Source organism: Apus apus, chromosome 16 (genome assembly GCF_020740795.1).
Source record: "Apus apus isolate bApuApu2 chromosome 16, bApuApu2.pri.cur, whole genome shotgun sequence".
Taxonomy (NCBI): domain Eukaryota; kingdom Metazoa; phylum Chordata; class Aves; order Apodiformes; family Apodidae; genus Apus; species Apus apus.
In genome coordinates this window covers 12073301-12090842 of record NC_067297.1, presented here as the reverse complement: position 1 = coordinate 12090842, position 17542 = coordinate 12073301, and the positions used below count along the sequence as shown (strand labels likewise).

General features: G+C 52.8%; 1 protein-coding gene across 3 annotated transcripts; it reads left to right on the top strand.

Moving 5' to 3' along the window:
- Positions 1-1425: 1425 nt before the first annotated feature.
- On the top strand, positions 1426-17377 carry CAMKK2 (calcium/calmodulin dependent protein kinase kinase 2). 3 transcript variants are annotated; one of them, XM_051634118.1, is made up of 18 exons: positions 1426-1616; positions 5779-5905; positions 6332-6815; positions 7456-7503; positions 7793-7846; positions 8011-8062; positions 8174-8307; positions 8935-8971; positions 9752-9773; positions 10064-10152; positions 10359-10558; positions 10650-10703; positions 11150-11223; positions 11802-11889; positions 12137-12232; positions 12758-12886; positions 13625-13725; positions 14123-17377. In XM_051634118.1, the coding sequence occupies exons 3-18, from the start codon at positions 6381-6383 to the stop codon at positions 14193-14195; spliced, it is 1686 nt and encodes a 561-aa protein (XP_051490078.1). In that variant the 5' UTR covers positions 1426-1616; positions 5779-5905; positions 6332-6380; the 3' UTR covers positions 14196-17377. The 3 variants fall into 3 exon arrangements, with proteins under 3 accessions (XP_051490078.1, XP_051490080.1, XP_051490079.1); XM_051634119.1 differs by lacking the exon at positions 1426-1616 and adding an exon at positions 4984-5280; XM_051634120.1 differs by lacking the exon at positions 12137-12232 and having other exon boundaries at positions 1428-1616.
- The last annotated feature ends 165 nt before the right edge of the window (positions 17378-17542 follow it).

The following is a 17542-nucleotide window of genomic DNA, read 5'->3' as shown; positions in this document are numbered from 1 at the left end:
AATTTCACTTCAGGTGTAGTGGGGGGTTTCTAGGCAGATGGGGATGCACTTTTGCATCAACTTTTTGGGGGTGAACCTTAGGGGTGAGGGTGCCAGTCCTTCCACCATGTTGTCTGCGTACAGGCTGAACTTCATTAGTGTAAACACCCGGAGAACTGTGGCATCGTTAGCAATGAGAAAGCAAGACCAGACCTAAACCTGGCTCCACTGGAGCCCTGCTGGGTATGGCAGGAAGAGAGAAGCTCCAAGATACGGTCAAAATGAGGGCAGTCCAAGTTCTAGTTTATACATCACACTAATTAGTGTTGCTTTAAAACAATGAGCATTATTTGTGACAGTGAAAAGTAACCTGGGTTCTCAGGTGGGCTTCACAGGGGTGCTGGGTTTGGTGGCTCACCCCTCTGCTTCATTATCAGACCTCCATTAATGAGCACTGATGACTTCAATACATACAAAATTTGGGATCTCCTGCTGTTTTACACTAAGTGCAGAAACTTGATTTCTAGAGAGGCTTTCAAGATCCTGCTCAAATTAGCAGGTTTTATTCATAAAGCTGGCATGGAAGCACAGCTCTGCTCCTGGGAGCTCTACAGTGTCAGAACAGAGCCCGAACTGGGTCTCAAAGCAAAATGAGGAAGAAGGTTTGCACCAGCCATGGCCTTCAGGTCTGCTCAAGGTTGAAGCTTCGTGGAGTCATTCAGAGCCCTGCAGGTGAGCTCGGCGGGAGTGGCGCTTGATGGGAGCGTGTTGGGTAAGAAACCCCAAGTAATTAGCACGGACACTCACGGGAGGTGGTGCCAGCCGGGAGTTCGGGGCAGTGTCCGTGTGGCAGCGTTGCCCCCGTCCCGGAGCCCTGCTCGGTGGTGGCACCGCTGGCCTGACAGCGGCCGCTGTGACATTTCCAAACAACTGGTTTCTAAACCCCCCGTGAGGCGGTGGTTTCAGAAGCGTCGGGCAACCCGCTCAGGGAAGGTCCGGGGGAGCTGATGCGGGTTGGACCCAGCCGATCCCGCGCTGGGAATTCCGTGTTTGCTCCCGGGTGCAGGGGAGAGGCCGGGAGGGGGATGCAGGGGTTTGTGTCCCTCCGGGGCGCGGGGGAGCAGCGGGACCGGCCGGGGCACCTGGGGCCGCATCCCGCGGCTGCGCTGAGGGTGAGGCGGGGCCGCGCAGCCCGGCCGGAGGGGGGAAATTGAATACTGAACAAAAAATATAATAATACACATAGAAAAACTCAAAACCCAAACAAAAGAAACAAGCCAACAACAGAAAAAAAACCACACCAAAACCACAACACCACCCCTCCCCAAAACAAACCCCAACAAAAGCACACCCGAAAGACGGGCTTCTGGGGGTGGGCGGGCAGGATGCGGCTGCTCGGGGGGAAACCTCCCCTTCCCCGGGGCGGAGCAGGGCCTCCCTCCTTCCATCCCTCCCTCCTTCTAACCCTCCTTCCTCCCATCCCTCCCTCCCTCCTCTCCTTCCCTGCTTCCATCCCTCCCTCCTTCCCTCGCCGCTGCCGGAGCGGAACCGAAAGCGAAGGCGGCTCCGGAGGCTGCGGGGGCCGGGGGGCTCGGGGGGCAGCCCCCTTCCTTCAGCGGAGCGGCGGGTCCCGCCAGGTACCGGGGGCTGCGGGGCGGGCGGAGGCCGGGCGGGCCCGGCCGGGGGATGCGGAGACAAAGCCGCGCCCGGAGGGACCCGCGGCGGGCGTGGGCGGCCGGGCCGGGCCGGGGATGCCCTGCTAGCAGAAAATGGCTTTTTCTTCCAACGGGGCTTTCCCGCGGGGCCCGCAACCGACCTGGGCAGGCATTGTCGCCATGGCGGGGGGACCGGGGCTGTTGTTTCCCCATCCCGCTCCGGGGAGCTGCGCCGCAGCCGCCCGGGCCCCGCAAACACCCATCCCGCTCCGGGCGGCAGCCCCGGCGGGTGCCGCTGGTACCCGATGGGCAGCGGCAGCATCCCGGGCTGGGGGGTGTGGCGGGGCGGGGGCTGCCCCCGCGGACCCCCAGGGTAGGTGAGGGCTTGGAGAAGTGGATCGGGGGGTGTTAGGCCGTGGGGTTGGGAAAAGGAGGATTTTTAAGGTTGAGGGGCAAGTAAGAGGCCGGGAGAAGATGGAAGGGATGGAGTTGGCAGAGTGGCTGCATACAGGGGACAGGTCTCATGAAGAGAAGCCACAGGTTGGGTTGCAGCAAGTGACTGAGTATGGCTGGGGGGTGGGATGCAGCCCTGCGACCACGTGTGTGGCACGGAGCATCTGGAACACCTGGAGCATGGACAGTAAGGACCAAAAGCAGCAGTGGGGTGACTGCAGAAGATGGTGCCATGGAGCTGTGGGAGAGAGGGCAGCCCCTCTCCCAGGGGAAGGAGCCTCATCCCTCTCCTGGCCTCTTTCCAGGAGCGCTTTGGTTTGGGAAAAACTGCCAACAAAACTGGCATGTACATCCCTGAGAGCACTGCCAGGGGTGTCCGATCCACCAGCGCTGTGCTGGGGAAGGCAACTGTTATCAGATTGGGGAGGTAATTTGGAGGAGGCTTTGCTTTTAACTCAGCCCTAATGTCTGTTAAGTGGTGTTCACAAAGTGCAGAGCTGCTCTTGTTTCCTCTCTCGTGGGCATGGTGGGCTGGAGCTGTTGTTTCCAGGAGAGCCAGGAGCCACTTGGCAGCACTGGATGAGGCCATGATGCTCTGAGCTCAAAGCCATGTCTGGAGCTCCACTCTGGTGTTGAGACAGGCACTTAGGCACTATTAAGTGGTATCATCAAGATTATGAAAAATCTTTCTGAAGATGTTTTTGGATTCCTACTGAATCCTGCCACTGGACTTGGTGCCATTACAAGGCCACCAGCCTGGCTTTGCATTTTTTCCCCTAGTTCCTTCCACCCTGTGTGGGACGGCCCAGGCAGTGCAGGAGGCTCTTCCTTTCGCCCCAGGGGCAATGGAAAGCTCTGCTGCATGGGCACAGAGACCCTGTGTAGATGTGGACTTGGTGCCTGTTTCCAGTATCTTTATTTTCTGTGTCCTCTGACTTCTAGAAAAGCTGCTGAGAGTTTTGTTTGTTTGTTTGTTTTCCATTAAAAGTCAGGCAGGGAAGCATATGGTCTTTGTATACTACAGTGACTAATACATATCTGGCAAGGTCTGCACTCACCCGTAGGAAGGGAAGTGGTGCCCCTGGTGCTGCAGATGACACTGCTCTTGGCACTGCCACTTCCACCGCTGAGAGTGACCGGGGACAGCAAAATAGCCACTGGACTGTGCCCAGCAAAGCCCATAACTGCCCCCTGTGCTGGCCACAGTTAACTCTTCACTGCAGGCTCAAGTGGCAGCAGGGGAGGATCCTCAGCCTGGGTTTAGGTGGCTGGTGTTCAGTTTTAGTTATGAGCAGCTTTTTTGCAGTGCATGAAGTGTTCCCTATGAAAAGGTGGATGGGTCCAACCCACACACCGTGTCTGGCCATGCTGGAGGGAAGGGTGCAGGAAAGGGGAAGAAAAGACAAGTGGGTGGCAGGTGGCAGGAGCTGGAGGCATCGTCTCGTCGCCCACCCTGTGCCTGGGTAGAGAAACAGCTCCAGGGAGGGAAGCTCAGGCCGTTGTGTCTCTATGCTCTGGTTTAAATCTGTGCAGCCAGTGCTGGCTGAGAGGTACTGTCCTCTGCGCCCCCCAAAACTGGTCACCATGTTCCCATCCAGAGGTGGCCACATCCCAGCAGGGACCGCGTGCTGACAGCAGAGCTGGGGCGGCAGGAGGGGGCTGTAAAAACCAGTTCACCTTGGCGGGGGCTGATTTCACTCCCATTCATTTCCGTTAAGCCACGTGGGCACTGAACAAGAGGGAGAGCTGCTGCCAGGGTTTCACAGACCTCTTTTCATTTTAATATCCCTCTCCTTGCTGAATTAGATGCGGGACTGATTGCTTCGATAATCCTGCCGCAGCCACTACGGGTTATATATGGATTGCAGCCAAAAGCTGTGCTGATAAATCATTCCTATACACCAGGCTGTTAGATTTCCTGAGGATTTTGTGGGCATGTGCTGCTCGCTTTTACATAAGGATCTGCTGGAGTGCAGACCAGAATGTGCCACTTTTTCCCAGGCAAGAACTTGGCTGTGTTGGTGAAGCTGAAGCCCCCGAGCTGCATTTCCCCTCTTTGAATTTATTTCCCCCCATGCCAGCTATTTTAATTTTCCCTCTGGCTGGGAATATGGCTGTTCTCCTCCTCCTCATTCTCCCTGTGTGCTTTTAAGGAAAACTGGCTGCATTATCATTAGCAGTTGTCCCATGTCCCACGAGGCTGTGTTGGACAGTGGAGTCCCACTTTTTTGTGTCTCCTGGAGAAGGTATAATCTCACAGGGCAGTTTTTGCAAAATCTTGTGCTTGGCCCCTTCGCAAAGGGGAAAAAAGCTCCAATTCCTCCCCCTAGCTGATGTTATGACGGTGCTGGGATGACTTTTAGCCTGTTCCCAGTGCGTGGGGAAGCCTGCTCGCGTTAATCAGCCTTGATATGTTTATTCTGGTCAAGCCAATTAACTCCCACCAGCCAGGGCACGCTCGGCTCTCAAGTGTGGCAGAGACTTCATAACTCACTTTTGCTCTAAGTTCAGCCCTTGGAAATTCAGACTCAGAGGATGCTCTGGGGCAGGACAGGACACTTGGCTGTGCTGTGCCACTGCTGGGGGCTGGTGCCGTGGTCGGAGATGCTCCTGGGGTGGCTTCATCCTGGAGTTCCCTGATGAGCTGCCTTTTTTGGTGCGGCCATGGTGCATGGTGAGGGTAAGAGGGCACAGCGTTTGGGATCAGCCCTGGCTTCGAGGGATGGCTATTTATATGTGCCTGCTGGCGGGCTGCCCAAAGCAAGCTGGGCAAATGGCAACTGGCCTCAAGATGCATCCCTGTGCATTTGGGATGAATCGGGGGGGGGGGGGGGGGGGAGGGGGACGCCTGCTTATTTCAATCCATTTTGGGAGTGCATTAAAACATGCTGCCAAGGCCACCGGCAGCACCGGGACGGGGGGAATTTCGCATCCACGATGCTCGAGATGCGGAGCCCCGGCTCGGCTTGGCTCTGCTGGGGGCTCCTGGTTGTCTTGCCCCACAAAGCCCCGTTTGGGAGCTGCTTCAGCCCCATGAAACGTGGCATTTCTGGAATAGTTTGTCCTTGTTGCTGTTCCCGCGAGTATTTATAGCTTCGCATCCCCTGCGCCTCGAAGCAGCGAGCGGTGCCGGGTCGGCTTTAGCTCCGGGATGATCCCACCTTAGGGGAAAAAAAAAAGCTCAGTTTTATAGGTTGGTGTTGAAAATGGGAATTATGCCATTGTAAAGCCTCGAGGAAGAGGGAGACAATTTGATTTCTGTGCTTGACCTGTAATTTCTGCTGGGCTGATTCAGAGCGGTTGTGCTGCGGGTGCATCATGGAAACTTCAATGGAGAAGAGTGGAGCTAATTTTAACCGGCCGCCTCGCCGAGGTGTGGGAACCAGGCAGTGAAACGCCTCAAACCTTGTTCCTGCTTCTGGGCTGTTTGTTTCGGGATTTTTTTTTTCTTCTCTTGCTTCTGTGACAACTTGTTAATCTAGAAATGAAAAACAGCACCAGCATTCTGGCAGGGAAGAGTGATGGTTTATAGCCAAGCCACCTTCGAAGTGCCCTGGCTGCTGCGGTGTTCCCAGAGTGTATGAATTAACACAGTTTTCTCCCCTTTTTAAAGTATTATTTATTTTAATTAAAAAAAAAAAAAAAAAGAATATTTTGTTGCTAACAGAACTATATTCTCATTTATCCCAAGGTTCAGGAGCCTGATTTTGGCACAGAAGGCTGTAAAGCACTAGGTGGGAGGCAAAGAAATTGCTGGCAATGACAGGCTGCAGGAGGAGGCCGTGAGCTGAGGGGGTGGATCTTGCCCCCCACGCTTGGTAAGCAGGTGCCTGTGCCCATGAACTGCTTCATTTTGGGGGTGTTTGGCCGAGACGTGTCTGCTCTGACCATGGGATGGAGCAGAATGGCAGGAAACTCAGCAGTATTTATGCTGACTTAGGGCAGGGCCTGATCCTGTCCCTGTAAAACAACCTTTTTTGGGGTATTTCTGTAGCGGGTTTGTTAGTCCCTGGGGTGTTTTTAAAGAAAAGGGGTGGAAGGAGCAGCCTGGGAGCTGAGGCCAGTCCCTGCCTGGGCTCTGTCACATGGCAGGGTGGCTGCACAAGCCCTGGGTGCCATCCCATGCCGCTGCCCTTGTCTTTACTGTTCCCCAGGGGATGAAGGAATTAATCTGTAGAGTAAGGACCAGTCGGAGGCCATCCCGCTTCCCAGGGAAGCCTGGCTGAGCCGCCCTGTGTCCGCAGGCGCGTCTCCCCGTGGCAGCGTGGCCGGGATGCAGCCGTCGGTCGCGCCATGCCCTCATGCGTCCCCGGCAGCCCGCCCGCCTCGCTGCCCCTCGGCCCTGACCGAGGCTGCGCCCACCGAGCGCCCGGGGAGCCGCGGGTGCCCCCGCCGCTGAGCCCCCGCCGCCCCGCCATGGCCTCCCTCATCGTGGTGACCGAGTACGACGCGACGGGGAACGCGGGCGAGGAGGAGATGAACGCACCCGGCAGAGAGGGGTTTGCGGACGGCCGGGAGCCCAGGGCCAAGCTGCACCTCTCCGGCCGAAAGCTCTCCCTGCAGGAGCAGCCGCCGCCCGCCCGCTCGCCCGGGGGCCGCGACGGCGCCAGCCAGCGCTTCATCTACCCGTCCCTGCCCTACTCCCCGGTGACCTCCCCGCATTCCTCCCCGCGGCTGCCGCGGCGGCCCACGGTGGAGTCAAACCGCGTGTCCATCACCGGACTGCAGGTGAGCGGGATTCATTGCTACTCCTGCTCCCTTCCAACCAGGTTCCCACCCCCGTGGCGTTGCTTCTGCCTTGGTTTTCCGGGACCAAACCCCACGGCACGCCCGCGGACGCGCGGGGGGAGGCGGCGAGATGTCCTGCTCCGCCCTTTGTGGGCACAGCTCTTGGGGAGGTGGGAACCAGCGTCTCGCCACGTTTCGTGCCATCTGTAGGTGCCACCAGCTCCCAGGGCAGCGTTTCAGGAAGCGTGCCACGGCTTTTTTTCTTTCTCCCTCATACATAAAAATAGCGAGCCTCTGAGACCTGAAGAGCGAAGGGCCCTGCCTGCCCCAGCCTGCCAGAAAACAGGCAGCAGCGGCTGTTTAGCCCGTAAGAAAGACAAATACCTGTCGCTGGTGTTAAAACTCCCCCCGGGGCCGCCCGCCTGGCGCGCTCTCGTTCCACCTGAGCAGGCACCATTGCCTGCCCGGCCATTAACACGTGCGATTAGTGGTTTATAAAGACGCCGACGCGTGGCTGAGCTGCTGGGGGGTCATGGAGCAAAGGGAGTTTGGAAGGAAAGTTTTGCTGGAGATTGGAAAGGAGGAGAACAAATGGGAGGGGTTTGGTGGCTGGCGTTGGACCCTTCCTCTTTCCCCACAGGACTGTGTGCAGCTCAACCAGTACAAGCTGAAGGATGAGATCGGGAAGGTGAATATTGGTCGGGTTTGGGGTGGGATGGGGGGATCTGGGGAGGGCACTGGGATGGCTTTTGCTGCCAAGCCTGTGTGATGGCGATTCCCCCCTCCCTCCCACAAAATGGGGCATCTGAAGCTTTTCTTTGCCGGCGCTGTGCTGCCAGCCTGGGTGTCCCACTACCCCTGACAGCTCCGTGGTCCCAGTGGGACCTGGGCTGTGGAGGAGCCTGGAGCCCAGTTTGGTGCTGGGTTTTTTTTTTTGACTGTCCTTAACTGTTCCCTGTGGCTGTGCCCCTCTCCAGGGCTCCTATGGGGTGGTGAAGCTGGCCTACAACGAGGATGATAACACCTACTATGTGAGTAGCACGTGTCCCCAGAGCCCACAGCGGGGAGGGTGGGATGGGGGACAGGGACAGATCCCTTCCACAGACTCCCTGCCCAGCTCTGTGCTGGTTCCATCTCACTGGCCCTATTTTATCCTTGATTTGTTCCAAATCCTACATTTTTTCCCCTCTTGCAGGCAATGAAGGTTCTCTCCAAAAAGAAGCTGATGAGACAGGCGGGCTTCCCCCGTAAGTGGTGCAAAAGCTTTAGGGTGGGAGATGATGCTCTGGGTGGGAGGTGATTTAGGGACCCTGGGGGCTCGTTCCCAGCCAGACCCCCCATCTTTGCCCTTCTTGCAGGCCGCCCACCACCCCGTGGTGCCAAAGCTGCCTCTGAGGGCTGCCTGCAGCCCAAAGGGCCCATCGAGCAGGTCTACCAGGAGATTGCCATCCTGAAGAAGCTGGACCACCCCAACGTGGTGAAGCTGGTGGAAGTGAGTGCCAGCAAACCCCTTCCCAAAACCCACCCTGAGGGTGAAGGAGCCTGGGTTCTGTGGGGTTAGGCTACACGTTGGCTTGGGCAGAGGGGGGTGACTGCAGAGGGGCTGGGATGGCCGTGGCAGGTCCTGCCTATGGGAGACTGGTGTTTTCCCCAGTTTAAAACAGGGGTTTTTTTTATTCCCATATCCCAAAATAATATTTTTTTCTTTCTGCCCAAAAAGGGAAATGCAGAAAAATGTTGCTTCTTAGAGGAAACCAGCACTGAGATGGGTTTGGGGGAGGATCTGGTGTATCTGCAGGTTCTGTGGTGCAGCTGCCCTGCCCTCCACCCACTGACTGCATGAAACAGCCCAAAAATCAAGGATTAAGGACATGCAGGCTGGAGTTTATTTGGCTCATGAGTCAGATGGTGCTTCCTGTGTGTTTTAAATATTTACTTCCTCAAAGCAGAGCTGTATCTCTGCCCTCTTTTTCTTCCGCCACCCCATGTGGGGAGCAGACCATGCAGTGGTGCAGGTGGTGCTAGAGCTGGGATGGCTGCTAAATAACAAAAAAATCACAGGGTTTAATTTGCAAAGTTTGTTGGTGCTGTTTGATTTCCTTTCTGTTTCCTTTGGCAGGTCCTGGATGATCCCAGTGAGGACCACCTGTACATGGGTAAGTGCCCACCCCCCTGCAGTCAGGGGGGTTGGGGGCAAGGGGGTCCCCCTGCATGGTGAGGTCTCTCCTCCAGACTATGGCCTGGATATGCTGGAGGAGCAAAACCCCCCTAGTAGTCAGAACAAAAGGAGTCCAGTCAGGGTTCACAAGCAGACAGGAGTGTTTTATAGTGCTTGATAGCACTTTATAGGCTTTCATTCAACCTCAGGGCATGCTTTGCCGTGAGAGGTACCAGCATTTATGTTCTCAGCTCTGAGGTTGGGGCTGCTAGAAAGTAGCTTTGCTTCTTTGGCTTCAAGAGCAAGGCACATGTTAATTATCCATGGTACAAACGAACTCCTTCCTGACCTGCCCTCCAGCCTGCAGTGGTTTGCTTGATGTAAATACACAGGTTTTTGGAAGAGAGAATTCTTTGCCATCATCACTTATGCTCAGCCTGGCCTGGCAGAGGAGGGTGTGATGTTTTCATGGCAAAGTGCAGAGGCTGGTTCGTGGTCTGGGCTTAGCCAGGGCTTTGCAGGCAAACGGGGAGTGTGAAGGGCAGTTGATGGTGCTGAAGCTGCTGCACTGAGAAGGGAGTTGGCAGCATCCCCTTAATTGCAAGTGAAAGCAACCAAACTGCCACGTCCCTTTCATAAGATGGCATCTCCTTTTTTAAAAAAATACATTTTTTTTAGAATTTTTGTCATTAAAACAATTGCTTTTGGTGTTGAGACTGTGCTCACAGGAGCTCTAACCTGTAAGTGATGCGTACCCACCTTCTCTTTTGTGTTTCAGTGTTTGAGCTGGTGAAGCAAGGGTGAGTATTAGATTCCAGATTTAAACCTACTAAGGCATGAACGTGGGATGGGTCTGTGGGTGGACAGCTCTGCTGCCCAAGGCAGGCACAGGACCCAGAGGCCATGGGGAGGTTCATGGTGGATCCCCTCCAGGGCTGGGTAGCATCTCCCCAGCTCAGGTGTAGTCGTGTACACCCTTTCTGTGCCTGTGTTTGGGGCTGTGGGCTGTCACCAGCGGGTAGCATAGCTCCTGGGACCTGTTTTGCTGCATCCAGGTGGGGAAACAAACTCCATTCTGTTGCCTTCACAGCCCCGTGATGGAAATCCCAACCCTGAAACCTCTCAGTGAGGACCAGGCTCGGTTCTACTTCCAGGATCTGATCAAGGGCATTGAATACTGTGAGTGCCCGTGCAAAAAGGATGGGATGTCCACCTGGGGCTGGACTTTCTGCTGCTGTGTGGTGCCATTTCGAATGGTTCATGCCACTGCACAGGGGTTTTTGAAGCTGGGGCTGGTCGTGGTGTTGGCAGAAAGTCTTATATTTGCGGGGGGTTTTGTGGTTCCTTCTCTGCTGCTGGACCACTTTCTTTCCCTTTGGCTGCAGTGCACTATCAAAAGATAATCCACCGGGATATTAAACCTTCCAACCTCCTCGTGGGGGAAGATGGACACGTCAAGATTGCTGACTTTGGAGTGAGCAACGAGTTCAAGGGAGCTGATGCCCTCTTAACCAACACAGTGGGCACCCCTGCCTTCATGGCCCCTGAAACGCTCTCAGAAACCAGGAAAATCTTCTCTGGAAAGGTATTTATTAGCAATTAGAGGAGCTTTTGGACTAATCTTCCTTGCACACATGGTCTGTTGCAGATCTAACTGTGCTTCCTTCGCTCTGCAGGCGTTGGATGTCTGGGCCATGGGGATCACTCTGTACTGCTTCGTGTTTGGGCAGGTAAGGAGATTGATTTTTCAGGGCTGTTGGTGGTCCCAGGGAGGTTTGGTGCATGCCTCCTGTCCCAGTGGGATTTGCCCCCTGGACCCTTGTTCAAGCAGTCAGGGATTGGCATGGGGAGACAGGGATGTGTGGGTGGAAATGAGAAACCTCTGCCTGTCTGTGGGTGCAGCCAAAAACCACTGAATTTCTCTTTCTCCAGGGGAAAAAAAAAATCTATGTCTGGCCAGATTTTTTAGGAAAGGAGCTATTGTAATAATTCTGTCATTTTTAATCAATATTATATTTGTTGTGTTAAAAGAAGACATTGACATAGTAGGAGATGTTCTGCTGTTTCTCTGTAAATGGCTCCTTGCTCTTTTCAAACCCTACTTGATCCTGATGCTCAACCGGGTGCTTCTCTGCTGCTTCCTAACTGAGGTTGTTGCTCTTCCTCTTGGTGGCAGTGCCCTTTTATGGATGAAAGGATCCTGAGTTTACACAATAAAATCAAGACACAAACATTGGAGTTTCCAGACCAGTAAGTATAAAAAAAACAAACCACAAACAAACAAAAGAAAACAAACAAAAAACCACAACAAAAAACAACCCTCATCCCTTTATTTTAAAGCTCCTTTGAGCCCCTTCTCAGGCACTGCCTGGGTGGGCTGGACCTGCTCTGCTGAGGTTTTGCAAAACTCAAGCTCTGAACCTTTTTGTTGGACCTCAGCCCTGGAAAACTTTCTTTGCATCAAACATAAAGGCAGCATCTCTCCATTTGCAGTTGCTGAAGAAGGAGTGATTGAAGTTGCAGAGGTGTTTAAGGGAACAGATTAACCTCTGCAGTTGCTGCCTACTGGGTTTTTGCCTGGGTGGAGTTGGTGTCAGGCTCTCCCAGCCCTGTACACAGGGGATCATGCTTCAAATTGCCCAAAAAGGAGTTATTTTACTTCTCTGGGGAATTGTGGGAGGAGGGGCTGTGTGGCAGCTGGGTGCATGAGCACCCGGAGCTGCATCCCCACCAGGGCTGAGGTCCAGCCCCTGTCTGCCCATGGTGGTGAGTTCCGGGTGAGGAGGGGAGGCAGAAGCCATCCCCTTCCCCATCTTGTCTCTCCCCAGGCCAGAAGTCACAGACTTCTTGAAGGACTTGATTTCACGGATGCTGGATAAAAATCCCGAATCTAGGATTTCGGTCCCAGAAATCAAGGTACTGACCCAACCCCTTGGTGTTGGCTGTGGCTTCACTTCTGTTCCTTTCTCCTTGGTCACCTTTCTTTTTGGGAGTCAGTTTGATCGCGCCAGGCTAGGTCCTCCCCTGTGCCCAGGGCCCCTGGGCAGGTAAGTCCCAGCTCCTTCCCCTGTTCTGGGACCTGCTCAGCTTTGGGACCTTTGGTGCCTACAGAAGTCACAGGCAAAAGGAAATCCCCTGAGTACAGTATTTCCTCTGCTACCAGGAAAGTACTGTGCAACAGCCTTTCACAGGAGATTTCTGGTCCTCCGCCCCTGCGAGAGCCTGGAAGGGGCGAGAAGCTGAGAAAATGGAGACTAAGGTAGGGGGAAAGGATTGCGGGGGAATTGCTGAACCATTTTGTCCTTCTCCTGCAGCCACCCAAGACACCATGTGTGGGCAAGGAGGAAGAGGGCTTTCTGCCAGGGCTTGGGGGTTTCTCCCCATCACTGCTGCTCATACGTATGGTCTGGAATAAATCGCTCCTGCCTCTTGGCGCTGTCTCATCTATAAAATGGGAGTGAAAATAGGTCTTTTTTTTTTTTTTCCCTAAAAACATCTGAGATGCCCAGTGCTGTAGGTCACCAAGGTTAATGCTCAGTTGTGTGGATGAGGCCAGAGCTGGATCTGGATGAGCCACACCACAACGTTTTCTGCTCCGGGATGAACCGTTCCTGGTGGCACCGTGGTGAGCTGGCTCACAGGGCACAGCTCTCCCCTGCTCCCTGGTATTGCAGGAGCATGTAGGGGCCATAGCTGGGGCAAGGAGATGCGTTTGCCAGGCTTGTGTTGTTTGAGTTATGAAAAAGAGGAAATCGTTCCTGACAGGCTGTATTATTAATTGAAGTTGCACCCTTGGGTCACCAAGAACGGAGCGGAGCTGCTGCCCACAGAGGATGAGAACTGCACCCTGGTCGAGGTGACGGAGGAGGAAGTGGAGAATTCGGTCAAGCACATCCCCAGCCTGGCCACGGTGGTGAGTATGGGGATGTGATGGTCTGTGGGTGGTCCGTGCTGCTCCCCAGGGTGGTCCTGAGCAGCTGGAGGTTGCTGCTGAAGAGCAAAAGCTTTGGGTAGGATTAAAGCAAAGACCTTCCCTCTCTGGGAAGCAAGCGCTGCAAGATGGGGTCTCAGCATCTTGCTGGAGGTGGCTGTACCCCACCACGTGGGGGGATGTTTCAGAGCAGCCCCAGAGGGACCTGTAGTGCGGTGCTGGTCTCCACGCTCGAGCTGGCTGCCTAAATATCACTGTATTTGCTCTGGTCCAGGACCTGCCCACAGCTGGGGGTGAATGTTCTGGTCAGGCATGAGGAGCTCCTGCCCTGCTCTGCCCATCTGGGCATAGGGGCTACTGGAGCTTCCCAGGATGGAGATTTTATCTGGGCCATGGTGTGTACCAGCCCCTGCCTGGAGCCATGCTTGGTGAATTGATGTCATCTCTTTTCAAGCTCATTATTTTTTATTCTCTGCTACCCACTGTGGTGGTGAGAACCACAGTGTAACCCTGCCCTGTGTGGACAGTGAGATCCTTTTGGGTTTCAAATCTAGTGATGCCTTTGGCTGCCTAGTTTTTTGGTTTGTTTTGTTTTCCTAAAGAGAACTTTGACTTGTTTTCCTTAGCTTTCTGAATTAGTGGGGCATGAGGGGTTGGATGCTGCTGGTGCTCTTGAATGGAAGGAAAGTGTCCCTCACAAACTCCAATCTGGTCTTGCAGATCTTGGTTAAAACGATGATCCGGAAGCGATCCTTTGGGAACCCGTTTGAGGGGAGCAAGAGGGAGGAGCGGTCGTTGTCTGCCCCTGGGAACCTGCTGCCGTAAGTGACATCACCCTGGCCCCAGGAGGTCTTTGCAGTTTGTCTGAAAATCCCTGCAAAGCACAGGAGAATTTGAGGAGTTGGGCTTTGGATCTTTCATGTAGGGCCGTGACTGGGGTGTTTGCATGCCCTCTGTCTGACCCATAACCACTCTGTGGGATGATTTCCGGGGCACGGCATATCCTGCCCCTCCTGTGGGCTGAGGAGCAACTTTTTATGGCACTTCCAGCCTGCTACAGGTGAGCTGGGAGTGGGACACATACAAGTGCTCAGGGTCCCAAAGGTCCCATAGTGGGGAAGGGTGTAATCAAAAGGTGTCATCAAAGATGCTGGTGTCATTATCTGCTTTGCCTTCTTCTGAGTCGCTCAGCAACTGGTTCATTTCCTTTTAAAACAGGAAACAAGGCAGTGAAGATAATCTGAAGTGCAACGACTTGCCCAACGTGGGAGAGGAGGAACTTCTTTCCTGAACACTGACTTTATGGTTCTGTTGAGCGACTCGGCCCCGGGGCACGTGATGGAAGTGCAGCCGAGGATGAGCAGCATCAGCAGAGCCCACAGCAAGCACAGCATGCCGCGGCGCTCGCTCAGTGCCGTGCTGGATGCAGAGCTTCCACAGCAGCATGTTTTAAGACATCCAACTACTTGCCATAAACATTGAACATCTCCGGTCCCTTGGACTGCTGACTTCTTGTGGAAGAGGTGCTGGCTGAGAGCAGAGAGGTGAGCTGCCCTGGTGAGCAGCGACAGGTGCTTTGCAAAAAAGAGAAACAGTTATAAAACAACAACAACAACAAAAAAAATGCATTTGGAACTGCTTTTATTTGGTTTTAATGCCAAATAACTTCTGGGGACTGAAGCCAGCATCCCAGGGTGTTGGATGCCCACCGTGGAGTTGGTGGGCACACACAGAAGGGTGAAGCTGTGCACTTGGAGACGTCAGGACCCACCGGAAATGTCACATCTGTTCCTTGTTGTTCTGCTTTGTTTTTAATGGACACCTTTTTAAACTGCATGGGAACAAAGCAAAACCCCACCTTTTCAGCTTTTTAAAGAATGCCTACTTTTGTGAGCCAAGTTGTGTTCAACTGCATCTTCCGGACGTTCAGAAAGCGAGGTTAATTACCCTCCAAGGTAATTAACACCTTTCCTAAGGTCTTGGTGTGACTAGGGCTTGGTAAGCTGAATATTCAGTATATGAAAGGAAAAGGTATTTAAGGGCTTAAGTTCAGTCTGAACTAATTTTGCTGCAGACATAGGAGTGAAAGGTGGTGTTTAGCTGAATGTTTGTTTTGGACAGTAGAAGAAGCACTAACAACAGTTTGTTTCTAAATCTTTTACTTGATCTAGGTAGATATATTATTAAATATAAAATTCAGGGTAAAATCCTTCACTTCCATGTACATTACATGGTTTACTACAATTAAAAACAATACAACTTATGCTATTTTATAAGTATAGATTTAGGGATTGCTTAGAATTTAAGATCTTAATGAAATACTTAGATTAGCTAGTAATTTTCAAAGACACTTTTGTTTTCCAAACTCTTAATATGGATGTTGGGGCCAATGCTATGTATCTTTTGCAAGTTCATTACCAGTAATTTGTGAATGCCTGTGGATTAGAGGCTTGTTAGTAAATTAAGTGTGTATCTACTTCATGGATTGTTTCTTATGAAGAGCTCTTTCACCTTCAGTCAGATTACTCTGATTATTTTGTGGTGCTTGTAAAAAAAATAATAATAATCTATCATGTGGTGAGAGAGACTCTGGAGTCCAGACTCACTTTCCCAAGTTCTCTGTGTTCAAAGCTGGAGAATGGCAAAGTGTGGGTGAGCTGGAGAAAAGTCAGGGTTTGCTGGAGAAAAGGGATCATGGTAATTACAGTTGTTTCAAGAAATGGAGTGTTGGGGGGGAAGGTCTGACCTCTTCTCAGTCTGATGTGGTTGTGTGACCTTGAGTGAGGCATTTAAAATGAAACCTGAAAGAGGGGAGGATTCAAATGTCCCAGGCATGTAAGGGACTGCTGAGGTGTAATTCTTTGCCCTGAGGAGAAAGGCAGTAGGAGAGAGCTGAGTGTTTTGGTTAAGGCAGGAACTCTGCCTGCTATCTCTGGCCCCGGGTGCTCTGCCTTGGGGAAGTGACTGTCCCCTTGTCTTCCTTGACCTCAGGCACTGCAAGCAGCAGAGCTCTGAGGTCCTTGGCCCTGCTGCAGTTGGATCTGGCCTGGGGATTCCTGGTCAGGACGGGTCTTCGTTAAAGCCGGCGTAGCGGTAGCGAGTGCGCAGGTGCCTACACAAACCATCCCTCAATCTTTTGGTCACTTGAAGCAATGCTCCCCCTAAATCACCATTGATTCCCAAAACGTTGTGCTGCTGGTCTCTCTCCAAAGCCAGTGATGCTGGGTTGTGGTTTAGGAGCAGCACTATGGAGTTTGGAGCCATAGGACACGCACTGTTTTCCTCCCAGTTTGGCTATGCCAAAGCCCCGCAGCGTCAGCTACGGGAAAAACCCAACAGGGAATTTGGGTGCCAGCACTTCTGCAGCACCTGCTCCCCCCTTTGCAAACAGGATTTTTCAGGCAGGAATATCTCTGTGTGTGTGTGTGTGTGTGGGCAGCATGGTCCTTATAACCTTGTAAATGGACTTGTTCTGCCACAAAAAAAAAAAAAAAAAAAAAAAGGAGGGTGGGGTGGGGGATCTGGTTCTTTATAGGTAGTTAGTACCATGTGTGGTGTGTGTTGTACCCATGCCCTGTGCTGCGTATCTCGGGTTTGTGGTTTGGTGCCTAGTGAGACAGTTTACATTTACCAAACAGGTTTGCCAGATGCAACGCAGCTTCTGAACAGAAACAGCTGTGCCAGCTCCTCAAGGCCCAGCCACAGTCTCTGGGCCTCAGCTCTGACCACAGAGCAGTGTCTGAGGGGCCTGGTTCCTAAGGAGCCAAAAGCTCAGCCCTTACCCAAGGCACTCTCCAGCATGACTGGGAGGGCTGCAGCCAAGGGCACAGCTCTGAGAGAAACTCCATGTGGATTATTTTCCCCTGGCCGTTAGTTCTGTTGAAAGCATAAAGCGTGGCTGTCTGAGGAACATCTCTCTAACTGCATGCCCTGTTAGAGAAGCTGTACTGTATATACAAATGCTCAGTTCCCTAGCTGCTATTCCTTAGTAGTCAAGTTGGCTTTTTTTTTTTTCCTTACAGTGAAGTAAACATTTTGCTTGTGCCTTGGAACTGGGCTAGAGCTTGATTTCCCCAACTCCCTTCCTTCCAAGCAAGCCCAGTGCTGACTGTGGGCTTAATGCTGGGTCCTAAGCCTTTGTGGCTCTGAAAGCACACAGGAAAGTGCTAAGGGGAAAACCAGGCGTCTTGTCTTGGGTAGTTTTTCTTGGTGGTCCTCTCCTACCTATCAGGCAATTGAGCTGTTTCTTTTCTAAGATCTTGGAACTATTGCTGATTTTTATACTGTTTGTTTGATGACCGAGGCTTGTGTTTCATTCCTACCCCTTTATTATGCATTTAACTTTATCAGGTGTATCAAGTTTAAATACTGTGTATTTACCACTTTTAAATTATATTACCTAAGAAGAAGTGTTTTTCCACACAGCTGTTCAAACTTCTCTGTACAAACTGAAATAAATGACATGCAACCAAACCCAGAGTTAGCTGATCAAGCAGAACCATTATCCTGTTTGAGTGGTCTTTATCAAGATGTAAGAGTTTGCTTCTAGGGAGAGGAGTCTGAAAGCACCTTCCTGTCTCAGTAACATCTGATGCTGTGCCATTCCTGGAGACTTTGGGCTAGGATGGGACCACAGTG